The sequence below is a fragment of the Mauremys mutica genome, chromosome 3 (genome assembly GCF_020497125.1).
Source record: "Mauremys mutica isolate MM-2020 ecotype Southern chromosome 3, ASM2049712v1, whole genome shotgun sequence".
Lineage (NCBI taxonomy): Eukaryota > Metazoa > Chordata > Testudines > Geoemydidae > Mauremys > Mauremys mutica.
The window spans coordinates 135,556,651-135,568,820 of NC_059074.1; the positions used below are offsets into that span (position 1 = coordinate 135,556,651).

General features: G+C 38.4%; 1 protein-coding gene across 1 annotated transcript in view; it reads left to right on the plus strand.

Annotated features, from left to right (window-relative positions):
- RYR2 (ryanodine receptor 2) overlaps window positions 1-12,170 on the plus strand; it is a gene marked incomplete at its 5' end in the record, with an annotated part of 534,914 nt that overhangs the window by 440,962 nt on the left and 81,782 nt on the right. The window contains 3 exons of the mRNA XM_045010317.1: window positions 744-823; window positions 3,374-3,450; window positions 7,060-7,133. Coding sequence (XP_044866252.1) covers window positions 744-823; window positions 3,374-3,450; window positions 7,060-7,133 — 231 coding nt within the window. The remainder of the gene's footprint in view (window positions 1-743; window positions 824-3,373; window positions 3,451-7,059; window positions 7,134-12,170) is intronic.

Genomic DNA, 12,170 nt, shown 5'->3' on the forward strand with positions numbered 1-12,170 from the left:
ACTAACCAATTTCCTCTAGCTACTATATTTAAATTCTTCACTTCACAGTTAGTCCTTGAGGAACTGTCAAAGTTTTGTCTGTGTGGGCATACAGTAAGAACACATTGTTAAACTGACACGTCAGTTTTAAATTGTGCATCCAACCTCAGAACCAGCTGCTCAAGGCTGTCATGACTGAAGAGTAATTTATATTCTTTGATGACAATTCTTCATGTTTTTCATCTTTACTTTCCTTTTTTTATATAGTCTTTATCTATGTATTCTTAGAGGGTATGAGGGCTAGTCTACACCAGATGTGCTACATCTATGCAGCTGCACCACTATCGCATGTCTGGTGAAGATGCTTTATGCTGATGGGAGAGAGCTCTCCCATTGGTATAATTACTCCACCTCAGTAAGAGGCGGTAGCTGTGTCAGTGGGAGAGCATCTCTCATGACATAGTGCTGTCTACACCGGTACCTAGGTTGGTGTAACTTGCATCACTCAGGGAGGTGGCTTTTTCACACCCCTGAGCAACGTGTCATCAAGCAGTAGTGTAGACCTGCCTGAAAGCACAGAGTAGATATGGTGAAGGAAAAATGTGTGCGTCTTTTTTACAAAAGAGATTATTTAAATGATCCTCTCCTGTAAACTGCTATGTAAATGACTCCATGCTGTGCACATCCTAAGGCAGGGTAAGTTAGTAGAATAGGTTGGTTTGTTTTTTAAATATGAACTAAAATAATAGTTTAATGTTTTCAAGGTGAGATGGGTCCCATGGTTGCTGCCACCTTAAAGCTTGGGATTGCCATCTTAAATGGAGGAAATTCTACAGTTCAACAGGTAAAGTGTTTGAGTGTAAACCATTCCATTCTATCCAATCTATTCTATGTAGGTTCTTAATAGACATTTGTCACTGTAGTATCTGAATGCCTTCCAGCATCCCATTAAGTGATGTGACTAACATTTGTCATGTGTTATGTGTTCTGCCTTCCTCTCCTGAAGGGGAGAAGTGTACAGTGGCGTTTCTTGTTTTTTTGTTTTGATTGTTTTTTAAATATACATGTTGCTGTGTGTTTATGTGAAAGCAGGACAAGTGAAAGAAATGGAGCTAACATTTGGAATTGAAGGCAATTAGGTTTGTGATGGTCCTTAACTCCTGGGGGAGTTAACCAGTCTCAGACTGGCCCCCTTAGACAGTTTTATCCCACACACAGATGAGCTTTACCTTTATTATACAGAGTTTATATTTATTTATATTTTGCTTCTTTTTGCCTCTGAACTTCATGACTCCTTTACACTTAACTGGCTTGATTCACCACTGTATTATTCCACTTACAGCTGGTGTAATCCCAGATGTTCCAATTGACTTAAGTGGAGTTACCCTTGCAAAAAAACTGGAGCAGTGGTATCTGGTGCCCAAAATAAGTGGTGTTTTGATTGTGGCTGGGCTGACCATTAGTTACACTGTCCTCCACTGTCCTTCACCAGCCACCTCCCAAATAAAATCAGCTAACTAAACAATTGAGATCTCTTCCCTCTCCCTCAATACATACATTCTCCCCCTATCCCCTCCATGATTTCTCTTCTACCATTCCAACCACTGGTCCCCTGCTCCTCTTGAAAATGAGCAAGCAGCCATTCTCTGCTCTGCCCCCTCCCTTTTACCCTTCCCCCCGACTCCTGCTTCCTTTTTCAATCCTACTTTGCCAGGCCAGAGACTCCTCTGCTTTGCCTTTCCTCTTCAGGCACAGGCACCTACCTGCTGCCTCCTTGAAATCCCAGACTGGCAAGTTGCTTACTCCTTCACCTGCAGCTTTCCCCTGTTTGGGCCCCTGGTGCTGTTCGAGGTGAGGAGGAGGTCTGAGCTGGAAGTGCACTTATATTCTATACTCTTTGCATCTAAAGTTCTTTAGCCCTAAAAGGGATTGAACAGGAAGCCTTTAAGCATGGGTCAGTCTAGTACTGCGCTATAATTACATCTAGACAAACTGTGTTACAAGAACACTAAGGTTGCAGAATCAAGCACCCAGAAGTTAATTAAATGCCAGAATTAAGGTTGTGTGTGCAAAAAACCTACATTAAAAACATAACCATTTCATCCTAGGGAACCATATTGTCCCCCCCAGCATGGATCCTCAGCAGGGTTGGGACGTTCAGAACCACAGCACAGTCCTCTACCACTTGAGTGAACAGAGTAACTTGTAGGATAACAGTTTGTTATCCTCTGTGTGGACCTGCCACTAGTGGGGTTTGGAGACACACACTTTGATAGTGGGGATGGCACATAGTAGCTGCGAGAGGATGGAGCATGCGCAGTGCAGACAAAATCCACATGATTTATCTAGCATCCTATAATAAGTTTCTACTTAGCAAATGCTTATAATTTGGTCAAATTTGGTTGAATTTTCATATGGATGGCAAAACACACGTCCCTGATACCTCTGTGAGGCTGCTGCCAAATTTCAAGGAATTAAGATGTAGTAGCTTCTCAAAGAAACAGTGGTAAGATATTTTTAAGTCTACCTCATTCTCTGAGATGCTGAACTGTTCTAGTTTGGAGAAGTTATAAGCAACCAAAAACAGGGTCTGATAAAGGAAAGTGTTTGGCAACCTTAATGGAGGTAGTGTTTCCTGCACCACCTATAATACATCTTCTGAAAAATAATAGGTCAGCAAAGGGTAGTGTGATGAATCTGCTGATGCTCTTCTGGCTCCTCAGCGGAGAGTGGTAGTGTTTCAAGAAGAGTAGGGGACAGTAGTGTAGCAGGGAGATGGTTCGAGCAGATTGTGAGATCTCAAATGATACCTTCCAAGAGATACCTTGTACAAAGATTATTATAATAGGGTGTGGACGGAGGGGTACATTCTGTGACAGTTATTCAGTCGGAATTTGTAACACTGCAATATCATTCCATGTAAATTATTTTTTTCATATCAGTAATTCTATTTAAACTGTCATCACCAAAATCCCAGAGAATCTTCCAAATACTTTTAAAAAGAAAAAACAATTTCTCCTTCTTTCTTCCCTTCCAGCTTGTTAGAGAAATAGATTAACTTATAGTTTGTGTGTGTGCATGTGTAGAATGAAGTAGCAGAAAGCTAAGTCAAAGATTAGATTTTGCATTTAGTTCTGAATGTGCTGAGGTTAGTGATTGTTGTTATTTCCTCTAATTCATTAAAAAGTGTCCACGTCATGGTGGCAGCCTCCTCTGGAAGTTTGGTCGGTGACAAAAAATCTGCCTGACTTGTGGTATGAGGGTTTTTGTCAACTGGTCTGTTCTATCTAATTTATAAATGCCATCAGAATTATTTCACAAGACTGTCTAATTGGCATAGAATAACAGATACCCAATGATTTAACATTTATACTATGTGGTTTGTTTGCTGTAGAAAATGCTCGACTATCTCAAGGACAAAAAGGATGTGGGCTTCTTTCAGAGCCTTGCTGGTCTTATGCAGTCATGTAGGTAAGAAAATATCTATTATAATGCATCTATTATTTTGTATCTAGATTCTTTTCTACAGGATTTGTAATATCAGTATAATGTCGGAAGAATTACCTGGTGAGACAGGAAGGGTAAATATGCCAGGAGTGTGCACATGCGCACACACACAAAATTGTTTTCCTTTCATATTCCTAGGGTTTCAATAACAATAATCTTCTATGATGCTATGATAGTGGGACTGTCCTGGGGCTATGCTTATCTCCAGCTCTCGGGCAGAATTACATAAACCATTGTCTTTGAATATTTGTACCCCACTTTTGAGCCCCTATGACTAATTTCCCAGCTACTTACCTTGCAGGCTGCCATGACTTATTCCCTGATTTCAGTGTACCCAATTCTGCCTCCCTTACAACAAATAGTACCTTACTTCCTGATTTAGCTCATTGATGTTTACAGGCTGTGAAAACATTTGGAAATGTCTGCTCACCATTTCCCACTCACGTTTACAGTCTAAGGATATTGGATTTTTTGATGTTTTGTGCAAAGAGTGCACTGCACCTGTGGCCTATGATGTGAATTGGACTCGATTTGATTTGGGGGTGAAATTTAAAGTGGTGGTTCTGGCATATAAATGACACATGATTTGGTCTTGTCTACTTTAGCCACAACCTCTCTCCTCACATGATGATATGACATTTGTAATCAACTGATGTGTCCAAGATAACAGCCTGCAGAGTTAGTGGTAAGGCATTGTCAGTGAGGGGTTCTTGGCTCTGGAACTCATCTACTGCCATCCTCCAACAGAGCCTAGATTTGAATACCTTCAAGGAATTCTGCAAGGGTCATTTCCTCAAGAATTCCAGGGAGGCCTCTGTGTGGGGAGAGAGTTAATAGAATTTTGGAAGGCGGAGAAGGGAATTAAGTCATTTGTTTTGGAGTGGACAGGAGGACAGTCTGTGGTCTTTTTGCAGGTTCATGTTTCTGAATGTGTTTGTAATAGTATAAAGACACTTGCATAGAAAGTTAAAATTGAGCCCAGTTCACTGTTACAGTATGACTGCTATGTTCCAGGCTGGTGAAAAACATCCCTAATCCTGATTTATCTGGCTGCTGGAAGATTCCCTTTTGCACCATCTGCTGCATGGCAGATGTCCTAGGACTTGGACTAACTACTATATTATTTTTTTCTTCCTGAACAAAAATAGCTGTTTACGTATTTTTTCATTAAAAGTAAAATATTTTGGGGTGATAACAATGGATATGAAGTTTTTGAAAAATATAAAGCTCAATTTGGCAAAGAAAAAAATAAAATATGAAGTTTTCATCAGAAAGTTACAACCCATCTGGGATTGCAGATTACCACCTTTGTTACGTTATCCAAAGAACAAAATAGTTGTTACAATGAGAATCCCTGCACCGAGGTAGATGAGCCATAGACTTATGATAAATGGAGCCATATAATTTCTTCTCTGTGTGGCTCAGAGGAGAGCAGGTTGTGAAGTAGGGCACAGTGAACTAAATCCAGGGAAGGCAGGAGATGGAGCCATTATGACATGAACTCTCTCTTCCCCAAACCTACAGAATTCCATGGCACTTTCTGCACCCTGAGGGCAATGGTGGAGCTAGTGAAAAGCTTCTCTATCTTGAATGTTTCCTTCAGGTCTCTACAGATTGATGATAGTAAATACTTCCAAAACCACCGTAACTTACAATTGGCTTTGTCTATTTTGCAGAAGATGGTGGGGTGGAGGTGCTAGTGGTAGCACATGTCCCTTAGGAGTTTGCTGCTTGAGATTAAGCAGCCTAGAGAATAGAGATTGTCAGCAAAACAGGCATCTTTCCCCAACCCATTGAAAAATATTTAATTCAAAGTTATTTGAAAATTTTCATTCAAAATGATTGGGCAAAATGAAATATTTTTTTTCTTTCCATTCATATTGATTCCCCCCACCCCCCCACACACAACAGAAACAAAATGCAAATTTAAGTTTAATTTCCCATCAATAATAATCAAAATTCTATAGAAAATGACATTTTCGCCACCAACCCCCCCATTTTTGATGGAAAAATATGTCAGTAAAACAATATATACTTAATCATCTCTACCACAACAATATAGAGATGTTAACATTGGATTTCCCAGTGCATCAGAGTACAGCTGCATGGTACTACAGACCTTTAAACATCTTAATAAACCAAAATAAATTGAAAATGTGAAAATACATTGGTTGATATGAAGGGAATAGTGATTTATGGCTTGGGGGGAGGATGAAAACTGCTGCAAAAGGGTCAATGTGGTTACTGACTCATTCCCTAGGAATGTAGGATTTAAAAGGGGAAGATCTACACCTGAAGCCAGGGGTGAAAGTAACTTAAAGGACTTACTGGTTCGCTGGAGTCCTGAGCATGGGGAGGGGCCTCAACCAGAAGGGGTTGGTGTTTAGATTGAGATTTAAAGGGCCATCTGCAGTAGTGGTGGCTGGGAGCCCCGGGCCCTTTACATCACTGCCGGAGATACCAGATGCAGAGGCGGCTGGGAGCCCTGGGTGCCATTCAAAGGGCCCGGGGCTCCGGCTGCTGCTACTACAGTGGAGCCCAGGGCCCTTTAAATCGCTGCCTGAGCCCTGCTGCTGGAGCCCCGGGGTAGTGGCGGGCGGCTGGGGGCTTGGGCAGTGATTTAAAGGGCCTGGGGCTCCCAGCTGCTGCTACTGCAGCAGAGTCCCAGGCCCTTTAAATTGCTGAAGGAACCCCGGGGGTCTCAGCTGCCACCGCAACCCCGGGGATCTGGCAGCAAGGCTCTGGCAGTAATTTAAAGGGCTCAGGGCTCCAGCCGCTGCTGGGAACCCCAGGGCCTATAAATTGCTGCCTGGAGAAGCTGGTCCAGTATGCTGTACCAGGACACACTGGCTTACTTTCACCTCTTCCTGAACCCTCCCTTTTACATGGAGTAGGCTGAAGCAGGAGGGCACACAACGCTTCAGCATGTCTCAGCTGCATGGCTCCAGCTGGAAGCAGAACAGTAAGAAAGGGGGAAGCTCCCCAGGTAATTACGGCATAAACATGGGGTTACCTGCACTGTACACTTTTTTTTATCTGCCGGGTAGTCCCAGACATCCAATAATAAAGTTGCACCCTGATTAAACCCATGTAAAATGTTCCTGTCCTCCTTTCGGTATGGCCAAACAGTGACCTTTGTTTGGGCTTACACAACTATGTAATTTCCCAGTAGATAATGGGGGAATATGTGTACATCCAAATAATAATGTATTATTTTTATGAAATGTGAGATATAGAGATAATATACATGTATTTTCTTTTTCAATAAATCATAATGAGCTACATTCTGCTATCATTTACACAGTAAATCCAGTGTAATTGAATTGACTTAATGGAATTTCTCCAAATGTGCAACCGTGTAACTTAGAGCTGAATTTGGCCCATTGTTTAAAAAAATGGTGTACCTTGCTTTAGTGACATTACATTTCAGTTATCTCCTAAACACTATTTTCCATCTTCCAGCTAAGGTGATAATTATATTTCTAAGTTTAATTCCATCATTTTGAAAATCAACAAGATAAAATATTGGATTTATCAAAGAATCTAAATGCTATATTACTTTTCTCATTCCAGTGTTCTTGACCTAAATGCATTTGAACGCCAAAACAAAGCAGAGGGCCTTGGCATGGTGACAGAAGAAGGATCAGGTATTATCATCTTATGAAAATAATCTTTTCCTTTTTACTGTTCTTCATCAAAACTGTATAGTTAAGGACCCTTGTAAATCTGCACCAAGATGTTTAAGAGTGAAGCTAAGATGATATTTCTTCAGATAGTTTATAATTTAACTGGCCTACTTTAGACTGTACTAGACAATAAAAGATCACTAGAGCACGTTTGAGAATGAGGGAATGTCTCAGAGGAATGCAGTATATCATTTTGAAGTAGCAAAGTAAATTTGAAAGGAGATTCCAATCACAAACAGCAGTGTTTATGTCAAACAACTTAGAAATCCCTAACCAGTTTCAGCATAAAATAAAACGAAGGGCTCCCAACTGATTTGTTAAATTGTCTTTGGTTGAATGAAAAATAGACAATTTAGTAAGCAATAAATTAAATATCAGAGGTCACGGGAACAGTAGCTGCTGTTTGGAAGATATTTGTTGTGAAAGTTTCTGTTTTACAAGTATTTCTGTGTAATTTGTCTTTTGGGGAAATATGATATTTTATGTTTACTTATGATTTTGAAACAATTTGGGTTTTCTACCTCCTATGTTGTCAGTTCATCGTTAGTTTCTTTCTTTTGTCTCATAATGTGTTCTGTCATCCTATTAGTGTGGTTGTCTGGAACCATTAGGTTTATTTTTTTATGTGATTAATAGAGCTACCAAAGCACATTTTCTCTATTCCCAATTACATTCTTCATTCATAATATTTTTGTGTGTTTAAATCCTATAGCTAACTAATCCTTTTACATGTTTTTATTCTTAAAAACAAGGGAAAAAAGCTTGACTGCATATTCATTATTGTATTTTGGAGTTCATAATTCATACTTGCTTCACTGCATATGTCATTGGCTACTGTGCCTGTAGCTGTTTTACATGACATATTTCTTGATTGTTCAGGTGCTTGCATCACATTGTTTAATTTGACTGAATGCCTTTAAGACAGATTACAAGTACTTTTCTAAAATTATTCTCTTTCATCAGAAGTGCTCCCATAGCTTAATAAATTGTAGGTCATATCCTTCTTGCCTGACTCATTTGAGTAATCTCATTAAAGTCAATTTACATGAGTAAACTTTGGCTCCATTACTCTGGATTGTGCATTCACCAAGTGCTGTCTGTCTTATTAGGCATAGGCTGGCTTGACCATTGCTTTCATGTTTCTCTGCAAATTATTCTCCAGAATGTTTGGACATTCTGGGCATAAGTTCCATTAATATATATTTTTAAAATTATTATTAATAATTTTGGTTTTTGAAATGGGCTTTTTGATACAGGATCATTTTTCTTTTAATCATCTACCAAAGTTATTAGAAATTACAAATTTTGCAAGCAACTATAAATGACTCTTTGACAACTGCATAAATGACTCTTCTCATATCAGGGTATTTTCATGCTTCCTCATCTGAGAATTTTTTGGTTTGTTTGTTTGTATTTGATCTTTCTCTTTAGTGCAGAACTAATTTGCCAAAACCAATACTGAGTATGTTTTGTTTCTGCTAAAAACAAATTCTCAACTTTTTTGTTTTACTTTTTTCCTGTTTTCTTTTCTTTGAACTAAATGTCCTGTCCTCCCTTCCTCAGTCATCACTCATGAGCGTGGTAATTATTAAAAACAAGCTGCTTTTTATTAATTTTTTTCTGTTGTTAGCTTTGTGTCAGCACTGTACAGCTCCTGAATACCATGAGGTTTTTTTGTTCCTATGAGGCTTTTAAACAAGTGGATTCTTTTCTATTATCATAATTGTGTACTCCAAACTCTTCGGTTTTTATGCCAACTTTCCCCACTTCTTTGTTCTTCCTCCCTTTCTCAGGATTTGCACAGTAACTGGCACACTAGATGTAAGAGCAGCAAGCTTTTTTTTCATTTATTTAATTTTTTTTGTTTGGTTGTCGTCTTTTTAGTGGGCCCAGTATTTGCAATGGTTGGATGTTTTTAAAATATATATATATATATCTGTATATACAAACCCTTGTGCTGTAGTCCTCCTGTAGTATTTTTGTTGTGCATTTAATGTGGCTTTATCGCTGCATTGATTTTGTGCAATCACAGGAAATCAGTGGTGGATCCAGAGAGGGCTGGAGGTTGGGATAGAAAGGAGATGTTAGCTGCCACTGGCAGGTTTACACTATGTAGTTAGAATTCATTTTCTACTACAGTACTTGCCAAAGTAGCTGGTAGTTTATTATAATAATAATAAAAAAAAACACCTCTGCTGTTTCTTTTCAGGGTTACAGCAGGATGTTACTAGTTATTCCTGATATTTTGGCACTTTGAGAGCTTTTTCATACAACAGAGAAAATGTGTATCCCTTAGAGGCAAAGGATAACAATAATTAATCTGTCACTGAGCACACTCATTTTAATTCACTGAATATGAGTTATAGGCAGCCCAATGCCATTGGTATTAATGCCTGATAGCATTATGAAAGCCCAGCCATTGTGTCTGGAGGAGAAATTATAGATCCTGCTGTGAATGACTGCTAGATATTCTAGATTTTATGGGATAGCTGAGCTCACATAACTGCTAGCAATCCTACAAATACCTATCTAAAAAGTCATTCCAAGAGAGCACCAAAGTTTAGATTGGGTGACCCAGGGAGAATATATTTTTTTCATTCCATTTTACAGGATAGATACTTACTCCAAGATTCAGGAACATGTGGTTGATTGTTAGGGGAATGGAGTGAGGTCCAGAGTACACAATATAACCTGTTCCTTGCTACTTCTACATTTGATGCAGGAATTTATCAATGAGTTGTTAGCTTGTTATTACTGACTATGAGCCTGAGTCAGTTTTTACTCAAGTCAGTTGTAAATATCCTGTTGACTTCAATGGACGTAGGCTTTGACCTCTTAGTAGTGGTGGTGTTCTATGAAACTTGATTTCGTTTCCCATCTCCACATTGGCATTAGCAGAAAACCCTGCAGTGAGTCAAGATGGATGTAAGATTAATTGCCCTTTTCCAACCTTCTCTTTGTGCTATCCCCATCTAAGCTCCTTGTCCTGATTCCCCTTTCACTAGTACCACCTTCCTGTACAAAATCCTGGAACACCCACTGGTAAAAACACTGATGGTTCTTCAGCAAATGTGTTTCTTACTTGTTTTTGTGATGTACTTAATGTTGTACCTTTCTGTATGGATATTTGTTTTGATTGTCATGTTTCTTTTACCAAAAAAAGGTTCAAAATCAAAGTTGCGCAAATGTTCATTATCCCATCTGATGGTTTTCCATTTTTCATTTAACTCTCTCTGTCTATGCTGTCTCACCATGATCATGATAACCTTGAAAGTGATTTTTTCTCTCCTCCCAAAGCCCTTACTTTAGTTGACAGATAATGGAATGCATTTGTTTAATCTACACTTGCATTATCTTGCTAGTGTTGGGCACTCTTCTAGTACAGGATTTTTTTCTTTTAACAAGACTTCAAAAAGAAACTTGAATATGTCCTTGGGTCAGAATGATTTTTCCTAAATTAGTTGGTGAGGCAACTTCTGTAAAAATTACTGGTACTTACCATTTGAAACACATACCCTCCTATATATAACTGGTGTGGTTTGCATAAAATCATTATTGTTGTTTGTGATGTCTGGTTAAATAGATCAAACTTACTATGCAGCAAGGAAAAGAGAGTTTGGGTCAGGCTACTGGAGTTCTGCTTTAGCCAAATACAATATCCCTGAAATACTAATCACTTTAAAATCTGTCGATATTATTAACAATAATGCTCTTGACACCTTTTATTTTAAAAATTTAAACTGCTTTACAAATAATTAAGCCTCACAAACCTGCAAGATAGATAACCATAATTATACCCATTTTATAGATGGATAAATAAAACAGTGAAATTAAGTGATTTCCCCAAGATGATATAGCAATTCATTTAACCGTGTTGGGAAAAGAACCCAGAAATTCTGAATTCCACTTTCTTCCTTTAACCATCAGACTGTGCAACTATCTTGTTAAGAGTTTCAATAGAAGATTGATTAGCAGTCTCCTTAAAAAACATAGGATTACTACAATTATCTGAGATTGATTTCATTTTAATTGGAGTTAATATTCATATTCTTCATTTAATACAATCTCTACAATCTACTAAATACTAGTATGTTTGAAAAAAAATACTAAGATTTAGAAGAACTTCTTTACTAATTGAAAATAGATTTTTTAGATCCATTTTTCATTTCATTAAACCTTTTGTGAATCTTGCCCTTTATTAGAGGAATATTATAATTGCATTTGACTGATCTCACTTGAGAGACAGTTTTGGAATAGTGCCATGGAATTTTAAATTACAAAGAATAACAGTACTTTATTTCTGATGCCTGACAGTATTTGCCATGTGCTACAATGTCACTTTTGGTTCAAGACCAGTTGATTTTTATCTTCAGAAGATTCACAAATTTCCACAACAGCATTTATACAGAAAGGACACTTAAACAGTAGTTGAGGGCTTCACAGGCAAAACTCTACTTGAACTCACAGTGCTAGCATTCTGGTATAGACTCAGGAGTACTTGTGGCACCTTAAAGACGAACAAATTTATTTTAGCATGAGCTTTCGTGAGCTAAAGCTCACTTCTTCGGATGCATAGAATGGAACACACAGACAGGAGATATTTATACATACAGAGAACATGAAAAGGTGGAAGTATGCATACCAACAGGCAGAGTCTAATCAATTGAGATGAGCTATCGTTAGCAGGAGGAAAAAAAAAAAAGTTTTTTTTCCTCCTGCTAACGATAGCTCATCTCAATTGATTAGACTCTGCCTGTTGGTATGCATACTTCCACCTTTTCATGTTCTCTGTATGTATAAATATCTCCTGTCTGTGTGTTCCATTCTATGCATCCGAAGAAGTGAGCTTTAGCTCACGAAAGCTCATGCTAAAATAAATTTGTTAGTCTTTTAAGGTGCCACAAGTACTCCTGGTTTTTTTTGCGGATACAGACTAACACGGCTGCTACTCTGAAACCTGTTATAGACTCATAATTGAAGCTCACAATATACAGTTGT